A 27437-nucleotide genomic window follows, 5' to 3' on the forward strand; every position below is an offset into this window, starting at 1 on the left:
TGATGTGGACTGGGATTGAACCAAGAATCTTTTGTACCATAAATAAGGCCTATTATTATCGTGTCACTTTCCCCCATATCTCACGTATGATCAATACTAATTCACCATAAAATTTAAGTTAAATAACGGTTTGACCTTACAAACCAGAAGTAATCCAATTAAACTGCAGAAGCGAGAGTAGACTTTCCTGTTCTCTATAGCAATTGTGTTGTATCTTTGGACATCAAAATCAATTAATTAGATATATAAGCCCCTTGGAAACTCAACTACGAAAGGAACTCTTAATTTTTTTCTTTTTTGTCTCTCTTTTTGATACTATAGACTTCTGCGAGAGGACGAGTGCAACATTCTCCAGAACCTGTCACGGGAAGAGTTTAGGGAATTCAGGACTCTGGCTATTGACATGGTCCTCGCAACCGACATGAGTTTCCACTTTCAACAAATCAAAAACATGAAGAACTTACTCACATTGACGGAACCAAGGTAAGAGCAACCAATCAACCAATAGTCTTCTTCTTTTCTTTATATATATATTTTTCCCTCTCTCATGCACATTTTATTCACTCAAGCACTTTTTATATATTGAAACTCAACATGTGACTAAAAATGGAAGATACTTGCCACTGTCCTAAACTTTCTCGTTCCCATTTCTTCATGAATTAAATCATAGATAATACCATACTGCAGAGCTGTTTCTGGAATATTTATTGAATTAGCTAAGTTATAACGTGTTTTTGGAATAACTAGATCCAAAGAAAACTCACCTCATAAGAAAAACTCATCAATAACACTTTTCTAGGTTATTCCAGGAGAAATTAATTGTGGTGTACTTTAGTGTTTATAGTAACATATTTATTAATAAAATACAGTAGTGTACCCACGGCAGGGGTGGATCCAGGACAGACTTCTGAGGGGGGCGGTGGGTTGTAATACTGCTACTAGAGCTACTTTTAAGAGCTTCAAACTCTGGGATGGGTTTTATTTATATATAAAATAAGAAAGTTTCCTCTTCTGGGGAAAGGCGATCGCCCTGATCGTCCCCCTGGATCCACTCCTGAGTAAATGGGAGACCGGTCCACGAACGACCTCTTGCCCCTCCTTTAAATGAGGATCATTTGCTGTATATGTATTAAACAACTTTAATAATTAATTCATTCAAGAATGCTTCAAATAGAACGTGCAAGAAGTATTAGCATTTGCCTAACTGAATGCACATAGTTGCCAACTAATTACTATACTATTATCTAACAGTGTCTGAGTTTGCTCTTATTTTCTCTTAGAGCTTTTCAATGCATTTATTATCCACATAAACACAGTCATATTTATTGTCTTATGAATTGCTTATTCGTATATTTCGTACAACCTAAGAGTTTAACTTCACGCCGTGTCAATGCCGTTTCAAAAAGACAATCCTGGAAATATAATAAAATAATAATAATATGTACAGATGTATGTGTAATATGTACGTGTATGGTGAGTTTTTATTGCTTCCCTAGTCTAAAAGATGTTTTTTTTTTCTTTTAGTATGTAAAAAAGCCTGCCACCTTGATAAACTTGTTTGTTATACTTCTGATAAAATACCACCAAAATCTTTGAAGACGTTTTCGAGAAAATTGTCAGAAACACGCCACTAAACTACTCTTTCTGAACTTGAAAGATTGTCGTCAGAGCTCCTGCAAGAAGTTATACTCTTTGAAATTAAAAAAGAGCAATCAAAATCAGTACATCAACATTGAAGTTATGCGTGAACATGCATACAATAAAGCCGATTAATTGCGATATTAACAATGTCAACCATTGATGGGTCTTCCACCTGAGGTTATGGTTAGATCGTCATGGAATTTACATAAAACTACCAAGGAAGTACATTATTTCAAACGAAAACAGAATCATTAAAATCAGCGCATCTATGTCGAAGTTATATGTAAATATGCACATATTGAAGTCAGTTAATTACAATTTTCACACTTCGCCCCTTGGAGTGTTCCATAGTCTAGCTTCAAGGACTTCCATTTTATCCAAAGATATTTATATATGTATAGTCTACCGAAAAAGTATCCCCTTCTAAAAAAGGAAATAATAATGAAAATCAGTGCATCTATGTCGAAGCTACGCATAAACATAATCATACTAAAGTCGGTTCGTTACAGTTTTCAACTGCGCCCATTAAGGTGTTTCATGGTCTGGCTCGTAAGATAGTTTTGTTTTTCACACTGCACTCATTGAAATGTTTTATGGATTAACTCCGAATATTGTCATTACATCCTAATGGAATTTATATGGAATAATCAAAATTTTATTCTCTTTCAAACGAAGAAAGAATCATCAAAATTGATGTGTCTATATCGAAGTTATGCATGAACATATACATATTGATGTCGGCTGATTTCGGTTTTTCACACTAAACCCGTTGAGGTGTTTCATATTCTAACTCCTAAGACTCATTATATTACGATGATATTGACATAGAACTACCAAGTGGATATATTGTTTCAAACAAAAAATAATGCTTAAAATCGGTGCACTCATTTTGAAGTTATGTTTGAACACAAACACATATGTTGGCGAATTACATTTTCTAAACTGCATTTGTTGAGGTGTTTTATAGTGTAGGTCCTAAGGCTCTTTATTACATTCAAAATTTAAATGAGACCACTAGGAAACGACAGTATTTTAAACGAAGAAAAAATAATTACAGGTGCAACTGTGTCGAAGTTATATACAACTATGTGAATATCTCCTTTAGCCTAGCTGGCATAACCGAGGGACGTAAAACGCAAAAACTATGTGAATATATAGATATTGAAGTCGGTCAATCACGGTTTTCACACTATACTCGTTGAGATATTCATAAGGAATATGAATCACTTTAGTGAGTTACCGGTAGGTACTCTTGTACTGGAAATCAAAAGCGACATTTCGGTACCAAAGAACTAAGCGAGGACGGGTGATATAAGTATCATCCTCCGCAGGGTCGAATCCAGGATTTTCTGAGGAGGGTGCACCAATATCTACCAAAATAATCAGTCATACTGAAATTCTTCAGTGTTACTTACCCCTGACAACTCTGATACATAGAACGGGGAGGGGTGTTAGTATTTTAAAGAGAGTCGCAAGTGATATGCAGGAAAAAATATTCTCTCCTCCTGGTTTGTTTTCTTCCCTACTTGACAAATGTTATATTGCTTTGCTTGGTAAATCTTTTTCCTTCAAAGTTCAAAAGATCGACTTAAACTATTGCTTTTGCAAAGCTCTGCTTTCTCTTAAGTCCCAAACGAAAAAATAATGGCAGAAAGTTTCGGAAAGTTTTGCTATTTTTACTGCTAGCTTCTCATTTTAGATAGTGTATATTTACAAGGAACGGGGGTACACGTGCACCGGTGCACCCCATACATCCGGCCCTGATCCTCCGCTTAAAAATTCTCTCCCATTTTCACAAAATGTTATTATAAATTATACCGATTGGTGATCCAAAATTACAGACCCTAGTATGGGAAGCGTACGCTAATTTACAAATATAGCTCTATTGCAACAATACAGGATATTGTTTTAATCTCATGATTCTGACAGTACTTCTTGTATTTTGAAGTTTCAATAATTGGCAAACTAAGTCATATTTTGAGTAGTTCTCGACACACTTTTCTGGAAGTCTTCTTATGTATCTGTTCCTTCTTATTAATAAATACATCTGTGACGTCTTAGAAAAACTACTTACTTCTCTGAATTTATTTTAATTTAATTGGCGCATACAATAATGAAGCATCAATATGGATTCCTCCCCCCACATTATTGTTTCAAACTACGTCCACCCAAGTTTAACATCATAAGAAAGTTCGACAGAAACAGTCACCGTGAATGGAATAGATGTTTCTCGCCGTTTCGATCTATTAGACTAAAATCGTACGTTACTTGTTATGGTCATTGTAAGTAGATATTTATTAGTGTCTCCCTAGAGGTTAGAAAACAACAATTTGACAAATAACGTTTTAACATTTAACATGTAAATAGCTAAAAATCTGAATTAGGCGTAAAGTTGAGCGCGATTTTGCGCTCAAACTCATGTATATTTCGAGCTAAACTCAACTGACGCTCCTCTTTTGGTAAAGTGAGCTAGGTCATGATAAAACTTACGAAAAAAAGAGGCACTGAGTCTCATTTACAATACTGCGTGGTATTGAGTTGTACGTTAAACTCCAATCCATGGAGACCATTTTCAATAAGGGTGCGCGAGCTATAAATTGAGAAACTTCTAAGTGTATCAAAACTTTGATTATTTTCTTAATTAGAAATCTTTTCCCCGTATTATGGTAATTTAATTTTTTTTTTTGGGGGGGGGGGGGGTAATCACTCAACAGTGTACACTGATTCAATATTACAAAAACAAACACGAGTTTTAAAAGGTGAGAGTCTCATTAATATCCATGCTTCCCACGCCCTCACGCAGACGTTTTCCTAGTCAATTAAACACGATAAGTCAATATTGTGTCTGTCTTTCTCCCTCTCTCTCGTAGAACACAGTGAATTTCTCCTCTTCCTCTCCCTCTCTCTCTCCCATTCTCGTTCACTTCCCTTCTTTGTTATTTAGACTAATTATAAGCATAAAAGACAGCTTGAGAAAGCTTATTCCTCTATAATAGACAGCTGTCACTATTGCTGGAAATACTTTTTTTTTTTTTTTTTCAAATCCTATTGTAAACATAATGCGATTAATCGCTAATCTACAGACACAAACACATGGCTTATTATGAAGCTTTCAATCTCGGAACGAATATACCTCTTGAGTAAATTTTCAACCGACTATAGATATTTAATATACGTATTAAGTGGTTGCGAAACGAAAAAAATTAATAAACGTAAATATGCTTCATAAAATAATTATGTATTTACGTAAATAAGGGAGATTTATTAAGGCACTTTTATATTTATTTTCCTCCGCGGAAAAGGAATGTATCAACATTTTTTTTTTCGTAGCAAACTACTAAACAAATTTAATAGTAATATGGTAGAAGTTATGTGTAACATTTTCAGCACCGAGATAAAATAGGTATTCTACTAAATCCATAAATAGAAGACCAATCACATTCATATGTTATTCCTTATTGTTATTATTATTATTATTGATAAATTTATTAGAGTAGATTAGAAAATTAGGATTAGGAAATATATTGATAAATTCTTCATTGGAAAACAAATATAGCTTAGAAAATATAGGAATAAGAGTGCCAATTTATAATGTTAGGAATCGATCGACATTGGTAACACTTCATTCTAAACGCGAAATATTGAGAAGAGTGACAATTTCTTAAAGCAATTTAAAATGAAAATATCAGAGCAATTCGTATTTAAAAAAAAAATTGTTTTAACATTATGACAAGGAATTTAGCTGCCAATCTTAATTGTTTGTTATTATGTATCTTCAGTGTATCTTTACGCTATAATCTTTTATTCAAAGAACCAATCTTTTATGTTGAAATATGACAATAGGTGATCAAGATTTGTTTACATACCAGATATGCAATTTTAAGCAAGGTTGACTCATTCTTTTAGATTGTGGTTGAATGAAACTTTAATTTGAATATTTCTGTTACTGGTTTATTATGAAATTTACAGTATTTTTATTTTAAACTTGTTTTCTAAATCAGAGCCTTCTGATAAGGGCCTTAAACTGCTCTAATATTCATTCTATATTTTAATTTTTCTGGTCTGTTTAAGATTATTATACAATGGTGTTAACATAGTGCTGTATTTTTGCCTATGAGCTGTTTATAGCACTTAAACTTATTATTATTATTATTATTATTATTATTATTATTATTATTATTATTATTATTATTATTATTATTACGTAGCCATAAAATAATAAAACAATTTTTAGATGTTAATGAAGAAATATGATAAGATCCGGTAGAACCACGTTCGATTCCCGTTGGGAGCTCATGTAGACCGGATCCCACGTTAAGCTGTAAGTTAACGTCTCATATAGCCTTGCTGCTGAACGGGACGCCAAACTCTGGATGAATCATTCAGTCCATTTTATTTAGGGATAGTCTTGACTGCGCACATATGGAGTTTTTTTTTTATTCTTTAATGGTGAATGAATAATGTCTTCAAGAAGCTAAAAATGAAATGGCGCATTACGTCTTCATTTTTATGGCAAAATTACAGTAATTTCATAAATGTTGAGTACGTAGCTTATCTTACAGCCAAATGCTACCCGGATCCATTTTGTTCTTTAAAAAAGACTTCTAAACGAGACGATACTTCTTTTTCGATATTTTAACCAAAAACAATAGAGCCGTAGACAGGCCCGTAGCCAGCCCAAAAATGTAAGGGGCCCGGCTGAAGTTGGGGGGGGGGGGGGGCGATCCAACCATATTATAGTTCATTTGCAAGCCTACCGTGAAAATTTTAGGAGGGCCCGGCCCCCCTTCCTAGACCCCCTGGATACGGGCCTGGCAGTAGATAAAAGAGTATTTCAAATGCTGTAAAAGAATCTGATGTGTCATTCATGAACGAATCACTTGAGCCCAAAACAACTGGAAAAAGATAGAAAGGCAAAAACTTTCTTAAGGAGTTTGGTTTACTAATCACAAGCCCTTTACTATATGTACCCTCTCTGTTCGTCCGACCAAGAGACAAAAAATCTGAAGAACTACTGCATGGATCGCCATCAATTTTGGCCAGGATATACAGTAGAGGATCAATACTCAAGAATCGAGTTCGTTGATGGAAGTAGACAATCCAGTTGATCCGAAGATATGACCTCCCACACGTGTTCTCATAAGGGTTATTATATAGTTGAACTGTTACTTGATGTTATGCAACCCAACTGTACCCAAATGTGATATTGGTTGCATATCATTGAGTTACTCTTAATATTATAACCAAACTCCTTCACGTGATGTACACGTCACACGGCTACTTATTTTTTTCTGGGGGTCTAACTTTGAGAAAAGAAAGTTGAGTTATTGCTTTCTCGAAGTAATAGAACCCATTGAAACATTTTTCTTCCAGATACTTTGATATTACAATTGCTAATGGGCCCTTCTTGCCAATTCTGCGGCGTATCTACAATAACAATATTCTGTATAGAAAAATGAAATCTTTGAGTTTTACGTCGCACGGTTATGCCGGTTAGGCTAAAGGAGACGGTGATTATGAGAAATGAAGTGGTGGAATGAAGAAAGTGGGAGGAAACGGGAGAACCCCGAGAAAACCCATGCACACGGTGCTTGTCCACCACAAAGTTCGCTTGGCGGGAGCAGGGTTTGAACTCGGGACCCCATGCACCAGAGGTGAACGCTCTACCACTTTTTTTTTTTTTTTTTTTTTTTACTGATTTATTGACAGCTTAAAAATACATTTGTGCAATTTAACAAAAACTACAAATTATACAACATAACTACTGATCAAAAAACCGCCCCAAGTTATGAGGGGGAAACAAAAACTTCAAATAATTAGCAAAAAATCCATAATAAGAAGGAACATTTTGACATTTGACATGCGCACCGTACATAAACAATTTGTATTGGTATTCTGAATAGTCTACATGAGTAACCAGATAGTACACCGTATAAGCACACAACCAGAGCATCGAATTTTGTTTAGGCTGCGGCATATAGCAAAAATCAGGAAGGCGTAATAAAGTATCTGGGAATGCTTGAATTCCACAGTGGCATATATATCCTAACATGGCCCGTAATAAATGCCATATTGGTAAAACCTTAGAACACGTCGTGAGACGATGTTGAGAATCATCTTCCTGTCCACAAGAGTGACATACGTTGTTTGCAAGTAAGTTAATGCGTACTAACCGAGCAGGTGTAACAAGAAGATCATGTACGACTTTATACCACTCAATGCGTATATATTGTGGTATGACAGGACTATTTATATTTTTCCAAATTTGCGTCCAGCAAGAGGTGGGACTTATTCTTTCGACACGAGAGACTGTGGTATGGTCAGAAAGTAATCTTGTATTGTACAATTTTTTTTGCAAGCTCTCGAGAAGAAAGAGCCGGATCTCGTTCTAAATAACTGCCCTCCAATAAGAGTTCTTTTAAATAAGAGACCGATGAGAGTAAGTTACCTATATTTAACGGTGCAAGTATACCGACTCTTTCATACCAGAATAAGGCCCACTCTTTAGTGAAGGAAGGAGATTCCTGATACAGTTTACAATACCATTTTGTGAAATACAGAACATAACACTTTAAACGGATATTGATCAAATTAAGACCTCCACTCTCCTTCCTTTTACATAATATTGAATAAGGCACACGAAAGATGTGCCCTTGCCAAATATACCAAAGACTCAAAGATTGAATTTGGCGGAGACTATCCTTCGGAGCAGGCAAAATTTGGGCAACATGCCATAATTTTGCATAAATATAGCTATGACAAATCCAGATTCGTTGTTCCAAATTAAAAGGTCGAAAACGAATATCCTGACAAAGTAACTTTATATTAGTGACCACTCTCTTCCAATTAGAAATAATCATTGAGGAAACATTTGGCTGGTAGACTATACCTAATATAGAGACTTGCGACACAACAGATATAGTAGTCGGCAGATAAGTCGGAGTTGTAACACCAAACTGTAAAAATTTACATTTATGCATATTTAGACTAGCTCCAGCAGATGTTCTAAAATGAGCCATAACCTGCATAACTTGTTGATAATCCTCATTTGAACGGATAATGACACTAATGTCATCTGCATAAGATCGCAATGCAAGTTTAGTGCCGTTTATTGGAATTCCAGTAAGCTGGCGATCGAGTTCCGTAATAAGAGGCAGGAGATATATACTAAACAAAACCGACGACAAGGGGTCTCCTTGGCGTATGGACTTACGAATTGGGAATGCTGGGGTCAAGAAACCATTGACTTGGAGTCTAGAAGCTGCATGTAAAAACAGGGTTTGGACTTGTTGAATGAATTTATGAGGTAACCCTATATGTTGCATAACATGAAATAAATAGGAATGTCTTACATTATCAAAAGCTTGACAGAGGTCTAAACTCAGTAAACCACCCATAGTACCTGTGGTATCAAACCAAGCAACTGTGTCGCGGAAGTCCATTAGAACATCTAACATTTTGTTACCAATACTAAAGCCACTTTGGGCGTCATGCAATAGATCAGGCGTGAAAGGGTGCAATCTACGAGCAAGACATTTCGCAATAATTTTGTAATCACAGTTGAGTAATGTAATAGGGCGGTAATCACTCAAGACCTGGGATTTATCTTTCTTCGGTATTAAAACAATGACCCCCGTAGCAAATGTGGTAGACACCTGACCCGTCTCTAGAATATAATGAGCGACTTCAAGAAAGTCCGAGGCAATAATATCCCAATAACATTGATACAAAGCATACGGAATTCCGTCAACTCCTGGACTACTCAATGTACTACAAGATTTAACTACTTGTTGGATTTCGTTCATTGTATATGGTTGGGTCAAGAGGTGTGTTTTAGAGGTAGGAAAATTCACTTGCGGCAGAGGAAATGGCGGATCAGACTGAGTAAGATCAGGTATGTCATTAAATTTATTTTGATATTCGGAGAGTATATAAGCCGCTATATCAGGTTGCTTCTGAAGGACATTCGCATCCCCTGTATGAATAGAAGGAATACTGAGACGTTCTCGTCGCCGAGTTTCTTTTATATGTTGGTACATGGATAACCTTTCGTGTGGAATCGTCAGAGGATCACGTCTTCTTGCCCTAAACCCTTCTAAGTTTTTTCGTTGCAAATTTAAAACTTTTGCTTTAAAAAATTGCAATCTTTGATATTGATCTGGAAGATCATTCCTGTGACTCAATTCTTGGAGACATTTGTGATAAAATTGCAAAGTATGTGTAGTCTGTATAGCCTGATCTTGTGCGATGCGCATAAAGAAGGTTTTGATATTGGGTTTAACCATTTTCTCCCACCAATTGAGAATAGAGTTGAAGTGGGGCTTACGTTCACACCATTTAATCCAACAGTTTCGAAAGTTTTCTTTAACTTCAGGTAAATCTAACAAAGAAGAGTTTAATTTCCAATAAGATTTACCCATTAACTTTCGTGGTACATCATAAGGGATCCATATTTGTACTGCAAAATGATCGGAAAAAGAATTACCACGCACATCATACATCACTTGTGGTGTACACAATCTATCACTAAAATAAAATCTGTCTATTCTACTCTTAGTACTATTACTACGGACATACGTGTACAAATGGTCTTTCTTTTTAAAAATAGCAACATCCTGTAACCTAAGTCCATCGACTAAATATCGTAATTCAGGACTATAACTAGTGTCTCCTGTGGCATCTTTTCCAGGTCGAATAATACAATTATAGTCTCCCCCAAATATTACATGATCATATGTCAAATTGAACATATATATACTAACGTTTCATTAAAAAATATCTTACGTTCATTTATTTTATTATGCCCACTAGGAGAATATATATTAAGAAATAATATTTTGTTCCAAAGAAAACCAATAGCACGGCCATCTGGTGTCATGCGCAACTGAGAAATCTCAAATTCGTGCTTGATCAAAATTGCAGTACCTCTTCGGTTCACTCCCAAATTTACATAAGATTTATAACCAGTGAGATAAGCAAAATTATCTTCAACTACCTCTTGCAAAAAAATAATTCCGGGATCGTGGTCAAATATAAACTGTTTAAACAGTTGACATTTCGTTTCCGAACTCATGCCATTAACATTAACAGTAACACAACTTAATAAGGACATAAATAAACACAGTAAACTTAGTAAACCCAGTAAACACAGTAAACACAAGGCAACCTTAACACTCATTCCCTGATAAATGTAAACAACTAAAGGAAAAACGAAGTATTCAGGTATTTACAGGCGCCGTTTCAGAACAGTCCATATTGCTTGCCTGATTATCACCCGTATTTAATTTGTTTTGTGAGGTAGTACTCTGATTTTGCAGATGAAGCGCAATTTGTTGACGTGTCCGTCTTTTTGGCGATGTATTATCATGTCTTTTATTCTCTAATTTCGAACGTTTGATTTTGCGTTGGCTAGATCGTAGTAACGGAAAATCAGCATTACTATCGATGTCAGCGTCCTTGAGAAGGTCAGAGTTATTATCGTTTGTATCAGTTTGAAGCACACAAGAAGCCTCTGTTTGCTTTCTATCGACACTCCCCGTTGTTGTTGTTGTTGAAGTGAATTGACCTTCAGTTACCTCGGTCTGAGCGAATTCCACGGGAGAAAACCCAGCTACTTCCTCTGGTGTTACGTCAGCTGTTTCTGCCTGTGTTTGGTTCTCAACACTTTCGCTCGGAGCTACAGGTCGAACGTCATTAGAACTGAGTTGAATTTCTTCCTTCGTTACATGTAATTCACTGTCTGTAGTACTAGATTGGATGGCAGAGGGGGGAGGTACAGGCACTTGACGGGGAACAGTAGGGGGTATAGGCAACACAGTAGGGCGAGTATTTAAAGGACAATTAGAGCGTTCATGTAATTCTGAATGACATCGTTGGCAAGTTTTCGGCTGTCCTTCATAAATAATATGTCCTTGATATTTTGAAAACATCACAAATGATGGAATGTTTCGTTTAAGCTGAACACGGGCAAGATAAATGCCATTATTTACAGTATATCGATATTGTCTAGACCATGCATCAGGTGTAACACTTAACACATTACCATAGGCACTTAAAGTAGTCTGAATACAATGAATCGAAGTCTCCGGGGGCAAATTAAATATGCGTAACACTTTCACTTCTAAAGTAGCATCATTTACCAATACTTTAGCCACGGCTCCATTATTATATTTGAAAGTGAGTTCACCATTAGCGTCGCGAAGAATCTGTTCCATTCGAGTTTTCCGCACTAATTTTAAATAAACACAACGCTGGGTTGTCGGAATTTGAATAGCAGCTATTTCGTCTTCTTGCAAATGAAAAGTTTCAAAAATCCAATCATGCAACTCAAAAGCACTAGGTTTCTGTGCGCCATTTTCAAAGAGAAATTGAATCGTATTTACACGATTCATTTTACTTCACTTTTACAGGTCAAAAGAATAAACCACGTACCTGCAGTACACCGGAGCAATAAGCTCGGAAAATTAATAACAGTACGTCTAACTAACACTCGTATGCTACACAGTAAGAACAGTCTTCCGAGAACTCTTCCCCACGTCCGCTCTCGTCGACGTTTCGCACTCGTATCCTACCACTGAGCCACCGCGGCCCCAATATTCCGTATAGATTCTGTATAGATTGAGAACTGACAGAGGTTGAGAACGAAAAACATAATTACGACATATACAATGAAAATAAGAACAAAATTAGTACAAAAAATCTTTCTGAAAAGAACTGAAGAAAAGTTGCAAGATTATTAAGGAAAAGTTGGCTGCAGGAGAAGCCGGTTTCACAAGAATTTCATGTGATCATGGAATTCATATAATGAGTCAGGGAAAGTCAGGGATTTTTTTTTAAATCAGAACTCACAGGAATCCTGTTTTAGTATAATTCTTTAATTTTGCATTATCTTGAAAGGTGTGAAAAAATTGAAGCCGGTCTTAACAGCACCTTTAAAGTTGAATCCTAACCAGTACTTGCTTTCCCTCACAAGGAATCGAACCTGGGACAACGTGCAAATAAAGGACTTTCCTCGGTCACAAATGGGCACGAAGCAATAATATCCAATATACCTAGGTACACGTTCTTTCTTTCATCTTTTCAGAACAAATGATTCAATTTGAGTAGTTTCATTTGGCGTATGAAATCTCTCTGTACATTGCCATAAACTATGTGACCAGACGTTCCGTTATAAATGAGATTGTCCCTTTATTCTGAAAGTTGTCTGGTGTCCCGAGAAAAATCCAAATGGGACATAAAGATCACGCGCGTCCTGAAAGGATTTGAAATTAAGTTCTTGAACCCTCTAATGAAATTCTGGATACGCCACTGATTGATATTATGAAATTAAAATATAAGTATACATGTTTATTTATTTGTTAACAGTTTAGTCATGTTCAAGAAAATCATGATCATCCATTTGTCTTTTGTTAAACATGCATTCGTATGGAATAAATGTGCGTTCACTCTCGTTGTTTAAGGTTTTCATTTCAAGACAAAATACTACATTGTTTTGTGTACAATTGTGAAAATATAGTCCCTTTTAAAGATAAGTGGGTAGCCTGATCTTTTGAATATGACTGTATGGATTATCATGAATTCTCTTCAACTAGGGGTTCCTGGGCCTATTGCACCTCTGCCTAGAATGAAGGTTTATGTTTTATTTACAATGATTTTAATAATCTTTTGTTTTTATGTTTTTCGTAGCGTGGACAAGTCAAAAGCAGTATCGCTAGTGTTACATTGTAGTGATATATCTCATCCGGCCAAGAGATGGGACCTTCATCATCGGTGGACCATGAGACTCCTCGAGGAGTTCTTCAGGCAGGGAGACAAGGAGAAAGAACTTGGACTCCCCTATAGTCCCTTGTGTGATAGAAATAATACTCTAGTAGCAGAATCACAAATAGGTACGTACGTAGATGAACACCTGTATACTTTTCCATAGTTCCATAGTTATAGAAAAGAGACAAGTGTGTTTCGTTTCAAATTGGGAAATTTTGGTGGACTTTCTAACTATGGGGATTCAATGTTGAGATCTGAGGCAGTAGCTCTGGTACTTCTGCTTTCAATAGACCAATGATTCCCAACCTGATGTGTGTGTGTGAATAGTGACTAAGAGGGCACAAGCTACTGACTGAAATAAACTACATTTGTAATTACAAATAGTACGATTGTTTAACAACGAGATCTTAAATTAAATAACGTGCAAACAGTAAATTAACTATTGAGTAAGAATTATCCCATTAAGAACAAAGCTGGTTTAAAAAAAGAAACTTCATTACAATAGTATAAAGAAGTTTTGTTGAAAATTAACATAAATTGATGAGTATTATTATTATTATTATTATTATTATTATTATTATTATTATTATTATTATTATTATTATTATTATTATTATTAATCAAGATTTGATAATTCAATGCTGCACTTGAAATTGCAAAAGGGTCAAACCAACGACCGGTAAGCAGGGAGCTTGAAATATACAGGGTTCACGAAAAGGGGTGCCAGGTAAACGAGGTTGGGAAACACTGCAATTGACGGATAAAGTTAGGGATAGAAACTGTTTGTTGGGACCCAGAAACCATATCTAAAATAGTATTTCGCTATCTCTTACAGTTTTTCTCTAAGGTGCCTTCCATTTCAACTCAATCAAAAAAATATAAAATTGTACCATCACCATCTCAGATATTGTTGAAACTTTTTTTATAGCAACTAGACATGTTTTTAAGAGACCCATATTTTTTTGTTTTGTCGAAAAAAATTTTCCCGCCAAGTAATGGGCCATCAAAGACGGGGAGTACAATTTATGAATTGTAGAAGACATGGAAAATGGTCAATTTCGGAGCCTCACCATTCGGCTATGGAGACAGGTAGAGTTATAATTCTTGTTGTGGTATGTACATAGGGATATAAATAAACTATTTTTTATTATAGTTTGGTTTGCGCATGCGTATCTTTTTGTACATAAATTAACAAATGAACGTCAATTTATCTGAAAAGTCGAAGTTTGCGAATTTTTTCGAGCACTTCCGGTTCGAATTTTAAAATTCTGTTTTCACGGTTGGTAAGACCTAGTTACCCGCTTTCCGAAAAACATTTTGTATTGCTTCTGTGGTCAACCGTTTTGTCGCAAAAAATTCGAGAAATTGTAAAATTTTCAAAAATCGCCATTTTTGGGTGCCATTTTCTCGAAAACACCACTTTTTAAAATTCTGAAATTTTGTCAGATGGTTCAACTTTACCTGAATAATAAACACACCAAATACCATTCTCGACCAATGCTTCATGGATTAACTGCAGCCTTTTAAAGTTAGCGAAGTTTCGTTAATTTTAATGTCACAGTTAGCAACACTGGGAACAATAAAAGTGCAATGATTTGATGATGTTTGTGGTTCACATTCATTAAATGAAGAATAAAAGGTTTTCTTGGCTGTTTTTTTATTATTAATTTGATTAAAAAGGCTCTCTGAAATAGTAAAATGAGCCTCCCTCTACTCCTCCGTTTTCTTAAACTGAAGTAATCTGAGGTTGAAATTACGATTACGAAACACACAAATTTCAAGTTCACTTACTTAAAATGGTCTTCGGAAACAAAATTTCACTGATTTTTTTTTTCTTTTACATGGACCAATCATTTGCTTGGTTGTTGTCTTCTTTGCTAATAGCAGGTAACCGTGCAGATGCTCCGATAAATGTTGGTTCACTCATAACTCATCCAGGAGTGGATCTAGGGGGACGATTGCCCCCCAGAAGAAACTTTCTTATTTATATATAAATAAAACCCATCCCAGAGTTTGGAGCTCTTAAAAGTAGCTCTAAGTAGCAGTATTACAATCCCCCCCAGAAGTCTGTCCTGGATCCGCCCCTGCGTAGCACATTGTCGATAGTCACAAAACACTTATTTTCACTTCTCTTTAGGGATGCGCTCGAGTCGAGACATGTCTCGAATCTCGACTCGACTCGACTCGAATTCGAGTCGAGATTCGAGTCGAGACACACTTTGTAAAATTCGAGACGAGTCGAGACAAACGTATTTCTCGACTCGAATTTTCGAGTCGAGACACGAGTCGAGTCGAGACGGGTCTTAAAAATCTCGACTCGACTCGAATATCTCGAAAATCTTTCTATAATTTTTAATATTATTTTGAAGAAAGTATTCACTCAGAAACAGCCTTGAAACCAATTCCAGCTTTTATTCCTTCAGAAAGGTACAGAACACATAAGATTAATAGTTAATCTTTAAAGATCAAGATTTAATTTTCAGCTCAATTCAGTTAAGTAGAACTAACAGTTAATGTCGTTGTATTTGGTTGTACTGCAAATATAATGATAATAATAATAATAATTGATTATCTAGTTTGTATAAAACTATTATCCGTAGTCTAAATCTAGTTTGTATAAAACTATTGCGATAAAGTGAACTTCATAAATTCTCCGAATGAGCAGTTGGTAGTCTATAGTAATTTAGCATAGTTATAATTATTGTGTTTTCGTTCCCATGAACGCAATAGGGTTACGTAACTTCTGGATTATTCGCTTGCCCAACTATTCTGAGGCTTTAATATGTTGCAGCATATCACGAGCTACGGATAATATAATGTAACATTTGTTGTAAATCACATATTATGATACGAGACTATTTTACATAGTATATCTTATCTAATATAAATAAAATAAAGAGTTTGTTTGTGTGTTTGTTTGTCTGTCTGTGTGCGACCTGGGGACCAGACGAGTGGACCGAGAGTTCCCAAAATTTTGTCACGAGTACCTTAGTCGAGGCCCCAGATCAAGACGAAGCGTTTTTTTTTCATTTCGAACCAGGGGGTCTCGGGGGGGACGTTTACTGGGATCGACCTGGGGACCAGACAAGTTGACCGAGAATTACCAAATTTTGGTCACGGATACCTTGGTCCAGGTCCCAGTCTAAGGCGAAGCGTTTTTGTCAAAATTGGAACCAGGGGGTCTCAGGGTGGCGTTTAGCGAGACAGGTAGTAAAAGTAATCCAAATTGTTCGACATTAGTGTCAAATCCATAGTTTTCACGGTCGCTGAGATCAATGGTTACCCTTCCATCAGCGATGACTTGCAAATTCAGCTACTACTGTATGCGGGCCGGGTGTCAGCGGGTGAGGAATACCGAGACATGTATAAATAGCCCATATTGATTTATACTAGTGTCAAATCCATAGTTTTCGCGGTCACTGAAATGAATGGTGATACTTCCACAGGTGTTGACTTCCAAATACAGCCCCCATGCGAAGAATGGGTATATTAAGCTAGTATTACAATAAATCGACTGCTTGGATGCCAAGAACTAGTACAGATAAGTACCATCCACTTCTATGAATAGGTATTTTTTAAAAGGATTTTTGTAAACACTAAGTTATAAAACAATGAACTACATACAGTAGTTATGGTTTTGGTTCCCAACATAAAAGAAATATGGATTGTTCATGAGATATTCAACTTCAACTTTCACTCCTGGAAAATTTCAATTTTGGAGTTAGGCAACTTGGCATCAAAGCAGTTCACTGTAAGATAAATACATTCCGCACATTAGTAACATAGTTGTTCAGGGTCCTTCGATTTCCATCCTCTCAAATGAAAGCTGAACGATTGCTTGATACTGCTGACTATATAGGAGAAATAGTGTATTAAGTTTTCGAGCTTTGGTGCGTATCTGTATTTACACTCTGATATAACTTTAAGTTCACACTCAAATCGAGCTAATTGTTTAATGCATTTCGAAAGCTTTTGTTTTTATGCAGCTCATTAACGAAAATCTGTTTCATAATCGTAACATTTATGTACTAAGAAACTATGAACGTAAAGTGGACTGGACCTAGCCCCGTGGCCGCTGTGACTCAGTGGCACAGCTCTCACCCTTGGTGTGTGAGGACTCTGATTCTGTGTGTGTGTGTGTGAACTCCGCGGCTAGTGTACGCGTCTTTGCCGTGGAAGACTCGGGTTCAATTCCCGGCGCGAGCTCATGTAGTTCGGATTCCACGTTAATCAGTAGGTCTACATTTCATATATCCTCGCTGCTGAAAGAGACGGTAAAGACAAAATCAACTCAACAATATATATGTGTGTGTGCTTATGTGAATTTCCTCGTGGCTGTATGGTTAACACATACGCCTCGATCGCGGGAGACTCTGGTTCGATTTACGGTGGATGCTCATGAAGTTGTTACCGGTATTCCACTTTAAACTGTAGATCCATGCCTCATATAACCATAGATATAATATATATGCCTTTGATACACTTATTTTCCGACTTGGAAACCATCGAAAATTTCCGGACACAGAGTCCCGTAGACCGAAAATGAGAAACATGATTACAGAGTAAAACAGCCATAGAAATTTAAGCTTTTTAGGCTAACTTAATCCTTACATATAATGCAACTAGCTTGGCCAAGTTATAATGGAGGAAATGCTATCATTGCAACACTCTGAGAATAGAAAATGTTCGTCAGGTATTACTATCCCCCCCTCTTCTGCAGAATGAAAACCCTGACTAAAACAATATATATATATAACTATTTTGTGTAATGTAACAAACAGTGGCGGATAGTATTCATGTTTCCTTGCAGAGGTCCTTACGAGGGTTCGCTTCCATCTTCCTCTCCCCAAGAACTAAAATAAATTAAGAAATTGCTATTACTTGTTAATCTTGTACAAAGGACGCAATTAAAGTCCCAGTGTAACACGCCTTCACATTTAGACTTTTCCCCTGGAAGAAAACCAGTTATTATCGTTTCTTGATTTCTCAGTCTCACCTACATAAACATACGAATAGAATTACAGGATAGAACATGTTTAGAGTGCTTGCACGTGGCATCTAACTATATTTCTCATCAAATGTGTCACAGATGAAAATTTCCGTTTGTACTGCCTCTATTTTCTGGTACATATGTTTCATTTATGTTATGTTGCTAAAATTCGTTAGGAAACAAGTACAGACTGCGCCTGTGTGCCTGGCAAAACGTAAATGTGCTGGATAATTATTTCTTCACTTTCTTCCAGAAAAAAAAGTAACCCATCTCATGTCGGCTAACAAAAGGAGGTAGCGGACCAAAGATAGCCGTTGTTTACCTAAGGTCGTTACACAGCAGGGGTTTCATTCAGTCAGAGGGAAAAGAAAAAATAATTTAAGGTTTCTACATTTGTTTTGAACTGCAATATACTTCTTCCTTTTATTTTAAGAACCATTTCCTTCTCATTTGGCTGCATCAGAAAAAAATGCAAAAAAAAATCACTAGAATGTGCCTATTTACCCAAAGTACGTACTAGATCACTAGTTCAATAGTAAAATAACTAAATCGAAATCATAAATGTGACATCCCTGGGTTGGAGCGAAAGTAATGGTTGGAGTAAAAACTAGTCCGTATTTCTACTGCGTTCTGTTGTTGAATTCACAGAAATGTTCAAAAATAAATTCAAGAAGTAAAACACGATCCTACAAAAGACTGTTTACTTGCTCACTGGTTTTCGTATTGTGAACTGAAACTCAAGTGCGCAGTCATGTTGAATACTTCTGTCCCTTTCTACTTTACAACTTGAGGTGGGATGAGGGTCAGGATAGATCTAGTGATATACCGCTAAAGGAAGTGCTTCAGTACAGAGTCGGAAGCGGTATGTATTTTTATACTACTTACAACGTTACCCCCCACATAAAATATAAATTCACCCTTTCTCCCTTCCCTTTTTCGAATACAATGAACCGACTCTTTTGCTGAAGAAAGATGCTAAAAGAAAATTGAAACATCTGTGTCTAAACTTTCTTTGAAGCGCAGTCTTTTGTATTTGTAAGGTTTTGCGAGTGTTTTCGAGATAGCCAAATCTTTTACCATGGACTCCTGCTGCGAACTGACCGTAAGTAAACACCCGATCTCGCTGTGCTCAATTTCTCTCGCACACGTGAAATGGGTTTGTTGTTTCCAAAACAAATAGGAAGTTACCTTGTGCTTTTGCATTTCTGCACGCACACAGGTACCATTGTTGTTTTAATGATCAGAAGAAATATCAAAACCATCCGATATATATGATACGAAACAACTAACAGAGGGAGGAAAAGATAAAAGTAGGCCTATACCAAGTTTTCCGCGTGGTACCATTATGGAGAATAAATATTTGATAAAGTCACGTAGATGCGCTTAAACCTATTCCATCTGTCCTTATAAATTTTCTGGTCTCATCAATTTCTCAGGAGAATGCGTACAACATATGTCCAAATTCCATATATCTCTTTCTAAACTAATGAGTAAACTCATTAAGAACACCAACTGATATCAATAAACAGGAAAGAAAACAATACTTTATACTTCTATCATTTGGTACACATCTCTATGAAGCACAGCTTGTTTCTTTTCGAAATAGCTCCTTCGTGTCACAGCTGTGGTTAGTTTTGTTTTGTGATAGGATGAAAGAGAGAAATGCAACATTTGCTTCGCGGTGAAGTTATATATATTATTAAGATGATCGGTGATAAGCGAGGTTTAACAAAGAGTGTCTTTCGGATGCACAATTTAACGGGTAGTTGCAGTCCGTGTTGAGAATCGAACCAAAGCTATGTAAGACATGTTATGACAAATCCAAAAGGTGTGTTGTATCGGTGCAGTACCAGGTTTTCACGTTTTTCAAAATGTTCCAAGACCCAAAGAATAATCTTTAATTTCTGATATTTTAGTCGTCACAAATTACAATTTTATAATGTAGTCAATGTTTATAATTACTGGGCAGTTGGGCGTTTAAACTAATGACATCATAATAAAGTCAAAACCATAATTTTGAGTTGAATTGATTCTGAGTTTAACGTCCCGTTCAGCAGCGAGGCTGTGTGAGACGTGGACCTACTGATTAACGTGGAATCCGAACCACATGAACTCCCACCGGGAATCAAGCCCAGGTTTCCCACGCCAAAGGCAAGTATGCTAACCGTTAGCCACGAAGGAGCTCCACCATAATTTTAGTGGGCGATAAGAAATATCTCGCCAGTGCTTTTACAATAAATAAAATTTTATAAGTATTAAAGAATAGTGGTAAGAGATTTTATAATAGCTCTTTTATTTATGAGATATGAGTATTTTGAAGAAAAAAAATAAACTAAAGAATAGGTTGGCGGAACCACAAAAGACTCGTAAAATAAACTTTCTTATAAATACATACGCACCTTACTCACCTTTTATAATTGCCATGCTTACGTTCTCCATAAAAACAGAAATTCTCTTTTAGTGATACTTTACACAAGATCATGAAGTGGGTTCAAATTTAATTAAAGGCAAAATACAATACAATAATTCACAAATATTGCCTCAAGTGAGTTTAAAAATTTCTAAACATTAGTGCGAAACCCGGCTCTGTCGTTGCGATCGATTTACAGGTCTTGAGACGAAAGTAAGAAGGGACTTACGCACACCGTAAGTAAAAGCAATTAATATGCCTGTAACTTTCCCCCAAATGGGTGTATCTTAAAACTAACCTCACCATTATTTTTCTAATTAAATTCTAGCCCGAAATTATGTATCATATTACCCTATTCCCATTTTGAAAACTTGACCTTAATTCAAAATGGTGAATTTCAAGATGGCTGCCATCAAGGTCATATCTACCATACGACTTCCCCCCAGGACTTATATGTATCCGCATGGATTTTCTTCACGTTTCTTCATTAACGCTCCGTTTACAAAGGGTAGTAAGCGACTTCTGTAGTAATTTCTAATAACCACATCACAACTCTTAAAAGTTATTTAAAAAAATAGAGAACATGCACCATGGCAAAAATTTGTCATCACAAGTAATGATGCATACATGCCTTCTATCAGCAAAAACAGTTTCATTGAAATTGGAGCCGGACATTTGAGTGATGTCCCTTGTGGGATGTGATTGAACGTGACGTCAGAGCACATCGCCCCCCTTCCCGGAATTTACGGGAATTAGGTGACCTGAGTGAGCACATGTGGTGCCAGCTCTCTCCAGCGACCTATCAAGGATCATTGCGTGTATGCCAAGACGTGTCGCCGTTTTTGTCCATGCCAAAAGTCGACATACTGACAATTAGGTAGGTAGTCATGATGGTCTGGCTGATGTGTGCGTATATTTTAACTCGTACATTTTGTCTCGACTCGAATTTCGAGACGTCTCGACTCGAATTCGAGTCGAGTCGAGACAGAGACTGTCGAGTCGAGACACGAGTCGAGACAGAAACATATTTTCGAGTCGAGACACGAGTCGAGACAACATTTTCTCGAGACGAGTCGAGACAGGCTTAAATCTCGACTCGACTCGACTCGAATGCATCCCTACTTCTCTTATGGTCTTCTGGAAACCTGTACCCTGCTGAAGGTTCATGTGGAAGCATAAACAGCACTTAAACTTCACGTAATTCATAATATTTCTGCTACGCACCACTAGTTATCATACATATATGTATATAACAAAAGTTCCTTTTTGCAGATTTCTTAAATCTACACTTTGAATTGCAAAAGTTCGATTATGGGGGAAGTATGAAGTTAGTTCATGGTGACCCGTTACTGCCATAAAAACTTCGCAATTTTCCGAAAGCCAAAGATAACTTCGTTGAATACCAGTTACCGGTCGCATACTTTCCCTTTTTTCTTCCGGAAGTCGTCGGATTCAGTTCCAGGTAACAAAACGAGAGTAATACCCGGAGTTTGTACTTGCACTATACTCACGAATTCTCCTGCGGTTTTAGTGGGGACGCGGTGGCTCAGTGGTAGAGCGTTCACTTCCGCTGCTTGGGGTCCCTGGTTCGATCCCAGCTCGTGCCGTTTTCCACCATTTCATTCATTTCTCATAATCACCGTCTCCTTTAGCCTAACTGGCATAAGCGTAGAACGTAAAACTTCGGCATTCATTTCGGATTTCATTTCATTTTTTTCTTCTGCGGTTTTAATACTGTGTATCTGTTTTAGTCTAAGGCTATGGCGCGTTGCCACATTCTTTGCCCCCCCCCCCTCCTTCCCCACTACCGTCGCAGAGACCCTTGCATGGCCGGTTTCACTGCAAAAATACTGCTTTATCGGACCTGTCTGCATCTCGAACATCTGAAAGCGATTTTTAAAGTGGGATGCAGCACCATCAGAAATCGCTGACACGGTTTGGGAAATTGTAGACACTTATTTTCACGTATTCAAACCTTTTTCTATAAAATATATTTTCGCTTTTCTTCGAGTATGTTTAGAATCTTGTCTATGACTATGAGTATATGAGCCGAATCGTGTGTTTTATCGTCGTTTATTACAACAAAACTGTCAACTGTTTCATATTTTGGTGATAACTCTGAATTTCACTTTGCAGAATAACAGTCCAGTTTTCAATGAAGTCCACATGAAGTAAAATAGAATTTGTTTCTTGAAATTTTAAACGGTGGTTTTCGGTAGCAATTGATCCTCTTTGGATTTTCTTGATGTAGTCATGAATTACAATTCTTACAGTTAAACCGGCAATGTACGATACGAAAACAGAAAGTGGCACAGGTTTTTTTTTTTTTTTTTTTTTTGTAATGAGATCATTATTCTCCCATATGGCATACGTAACCACTTTCATTTTAATCAGGATCAATAATTAAAGACACCACACTTATTTCTTCCACTCCAGGACATTTACCACATTCTTGAAGAAGACAGCTGTCATTTTCTACAGATCATACTACTAAAGGAAATTGGTCACTCATGACAACTTCAATACAGGTTGCACCTTTGATTTGCAGCAACGCGGTAGCGGCTAACTTAAAATTTGCACAATACACACACACACTTCCCTCTCAGGTTGCGGACTGACACACTTTAGTCGAATACTATAAAATTCCGAGTGACCCATTTTTATGCTGGGATTGTTCTGTTTAAAAATTTAGTAAATTTCTTTGGAACGCGTAAGAAAACTTTCGATTTTTTTTTAACTTTTTGTCATTTTTCGATCACTGTAATGACATCGCACTTAATTGAGAATTTGTCTGCAGCATTCCAAATCATACTGAGGTAATAGTTTAGGCCTTTTATAGATCATCAGATTTCATTGGATGGCCATTTCAAGTAAACTTAAAATTTGTGTGTTTCGTAATCGTAATTTCCACCCAGATTACTTCAGTTTAAGAAAACGGAGGAGTAGGGGGGGGGCTCATTTTACTATTTCAGAGCCTCTTTGTTCAAAATAATAATAAAAAAAACAGCCAAGAAAACCTTTTATTCTTCATTTAATGAATATGAACCACAAACATCATCAAATCATTGCACTTTTATTCTTCCCAGTGTTGCTAACTGTGACATCAAAATTAGCGAAACTTCGCTAACTTTAAAAGGCTGCAGTTAATCCATGAAGCATTGGTCGAGAATGGTATTTGGTGTGTTTATTATTCAGGTAAAGTTGAACCATCTGACAAAATTTCAGAATTTTAGAAAATGGTGTTTTCGAGAAAATGGCGCCCAAAAATGGCGATTTTTGAAAATTTTACAATTTCTCGAATTTTTTGCGACGAAACGGTTGACCACAGAAGCGATACAAAATGTTTTTCGGAAAGCGGGTAACTAGGTCTTACCAACCGTGAAAACAGAATTTTAAAATTCGAACCGGAAGTGCTCGAAAAAATTCGCAAACTTCGACTTTTCAGATAAATTGACGTTCATTTGTTAATTTATGTACAAAAAGATACGCTTGCGCAAACCAAACTATAATAAAAAATAGTTTATTTATATCCCTATGTACATACCACAACAAGAATTATAACTCTACCTGTCTCCATAGCCGAATGGTGAGGCTCCGAAATTGAACATTTTCCATGTCTTCTACAATTCATAAATTGTACTCCCCGTCTTTGATGGCCCATTACTTGGCGGGAAAATTTTTTTCGACAAAACAAAAAAATATGGGTCTCTTAAAAACATGTCTAGTTGCTATAAAAAAAGTTTCAACAATATCTGAGATGGTGATGGTACATGCTCTGCCTGAATTGAAATGGAAGGCACCCTAAAGGAAAAAAAATGAAATGAAATCTTTAAGTTTTACGTCCCACGGTTATGCCGGTTAGGCTAAAGGAGACGGTGATTATGAGAGATGAGTGAAATGGTGGAATGAAGAAAGTGGGAGGAAACGGGAGAACCCCGAGAAAACCCACGAGCACGGTGTTTGTCCACCACAAAGTTCACTTGGCGGAGGCTGGGATCGAACCCGGGACCCCAAGCACCAGAGGTGAACGCACCCTAAAGGAATCAATAATAAAACCTTTGGAGAAGTTGGGCCGAAACCGGAAGTTGGAACCGGAACTACTTCCGATTTTAATAAAAGAGTAAGACCTGAGATGGAATAGTATTCTTGCGATTCTAGATCAATTTATATATACAAAAGAGTTTGATGTCTTCTATTACAGTTTTCTCTCTATGGAAATCAATATTGAAACCGGAAATACTAGTAGATATTTATCACTTCCGGTTTTAGTAGATGATAAGTGCGGAGATAGAATCTATTCTTGTAATAATGAATTCATATCAACAAACTACTTCTCGCTATCTATTACCATTTTATTTCTTTATATCGATTAGTGTTGAAACCGAAAATCGTAAATTTTAATTATTTCCGGTTCGAGTAGAGCGGAGATTTTCAACCTGGGGGTCGGAACCGTTAGGGATTCGCGAAAGGGATATATGGAGTGGGAAGGAAGGTGAAAAAGATAATCATGATCTAGTAGTAAAATAATATATTTTTAAAGATTATTTTAAATTTCTTATTTTGAGAGAGATATTTTTATTCCCATGCTTATTGTCAAATGCAGCAAAGATTTTCAAAAATTAAACAAATAAAGAATCGTTTATAAACAATTGGAACAAAAAAGAATGAAACTGGTTGAAAACTGGATACTGAAATACAAGAAAAATATGAATACAACAAAAGCTACATAGTAAAATACAATTCAAAATGAAGATTAGTACAGTGGTTCTCAACCTTTTTTACGGATGACACACTTTACTGAACATCCAGGAGATCGCGATACACTTATTAAATATTTTTATTTTAAATAATAATAACAATAATAGTAATAATAATAATAATAATAATAATAATAATAATAATAATAATAATAATAATAACTATTATAATAGTGAAACCAATTAGTTTTTATGATGACTCTATATAGCACTGAGCATTATTGCTACTGCTGGAGGTGTTAACTCCTACAGTCTGTCTCGATTTTAACCGATTATTATTAAATTCTTCATGATTTTTAAATTCTAAGATTTCACGACACACCTTAGGGGACTATGACACACCAGTGTGTCGCGCGACACATCGGTTGAGAACCACTGGATTAGTGTGAAGGCTAAGCCTGGTGTGATTTCACTAGGCTTCACAAGCGATATCTAAGCATAAATAATCAAAATTCTTATTGTGATTTAAGTTTAGCGTCCCTCTCAAAGCAGCGAGGCTATACAAGAAGTGGATCTATAGCTTAACATGGGATCCGAACCGTAATATAGCTTGAACTCCCGCCAAGAATTGAACCCGGGTCTCCCACACCAAAGGCACGTACGCTAACCGCGTTTAGCTGCGAAGAAACTAAAAAATAATCTTATTACAATTCGGAAATTAACCTATAGGGACCGCTGGCAAAAGGATGTAATAAAAGGAAGGGTTGTGATATGAAATAGGTTTTTAAAGTCTGGAGTTTAGGGTTACGGGTGGAGATTAAGTTCATTCTTGACATGCTGAATCTATATTTAAAAGACATTTTTCATCATTAAATTTATTCTTGACGTACTGAATCTATATCCAAAAGCCATTTTTAACCATCTATTTTCGCCAGTGTATACTTTCAATAATAAAACTGGGAGTGGTAGTAAATTAATACCACTTTCGGATTCAAAAGAGGAATAAAACTGTGAAGACGGGAGCTATTGAGACGCTGAATCCATTTAAAAAACTTTGTCTTTATGTTAACGTTCTCGCTCCATGATAATCAACGTTGAAGTCGCAAATTATACCACTTCGATCTGAATAGAAGGTTAAATGGAGAAACACAGTCTATCCTTGGAACACTGAATGCATGTCCAAAATCTGCTCTCGCTGTCTCTTACCGTTTTAGCTCTGATATCTGTCAACGGACAGACGGCCCGATGAACAATCTAACAGACGTAGATTTCCTAATATATCGCCACCCTTCCCCATCTTAAACACAAACATCATACTGACTGATCGAGTGAGATTCCTGCCACCGTATGGCAAGCGGCTCTGTGCCCTGTGCCTCTTACGTCAGCCCAATGACTTCACTTATAAAGTAGAAGGTGGTCATAATGTTCTGATTAGTCAGTGTATATTCCAAACGTGCGCATACTATGTAACAGTAGTCTTAGGTAGAAAAATGGCGCCTATACAAATTCAAGAGTTTTTAAACTCACGATTTATTCAACCTTTTTGTTAATTATCTTCTACAACTTGGACACTTATTATTCTACAATTAACTTCTACATTATTTCATGTTCACTATTTTTTATAATGCGTAGTTTAACTAAAATGCATCTAGTACTGGTATTGATAATTAATTTGAACAATTAAGATAATTTAATCTGATACTCTTTAACAGGTAAACGCGGTCTGTGTTATCTTCGTTTCATCGTATGCTATAACTAATGTTTTTATTGTATACTAGCATATATTACCCGCTTCGCTGGGTTGAAATGAAAATTTAAATGCACAACTCCATATCTCATGTGTTTAATACCCGTGAAATATGCTTGCAGTAAATGTTAACATTATATCGCCTGTCATTTATGTTAACCCGCCGAGTGACACGGTCATGCGGGTTGC

General features: G+C 36.4%; 1 protein-coding gene across 2 annotated transcripts in view; it reads left to right on the forward strand.

Moving 5' to 3' along the window:
• Window positions 1–27437, forward strand: part of LOC145687808 (dual specificity calcium/calmodulin-dependent 3',5'-cyclic nucleotide phosphodiesterase 1-like) — a 714058-nt gene that overhangs the window by 665088 nt on the left and 21533 nt on the right. For both annotated transcript variants that reach the window (XM_081761233.1, XM_081761240.1), the window contains 2 exons: window positions 322–483; window positions 13327–13529. In XM_081761233.1, coding sequence (XP_081617359.1) covers window positions 322–483; window positions 13327–13529 — 365 coding nt within the window. The remainder of the gene's footprint in view (window positions 1–321; window positions 484–13326; window positions 13530–27437) is intronic.

This window comes from Thermobia domestica, chromosome 1 (genome assembly GCF_964235325.1).
Source record: "Thermobia domestica chromosome 1, izTheDome1.hap1.1, whole genome shotgun sequence".
NCBI lineage: Eukaryota > Metazoa > Arthropoda > Insecta > Zygentoma > Lepismatidae > Thermobia > Thermobia domestica.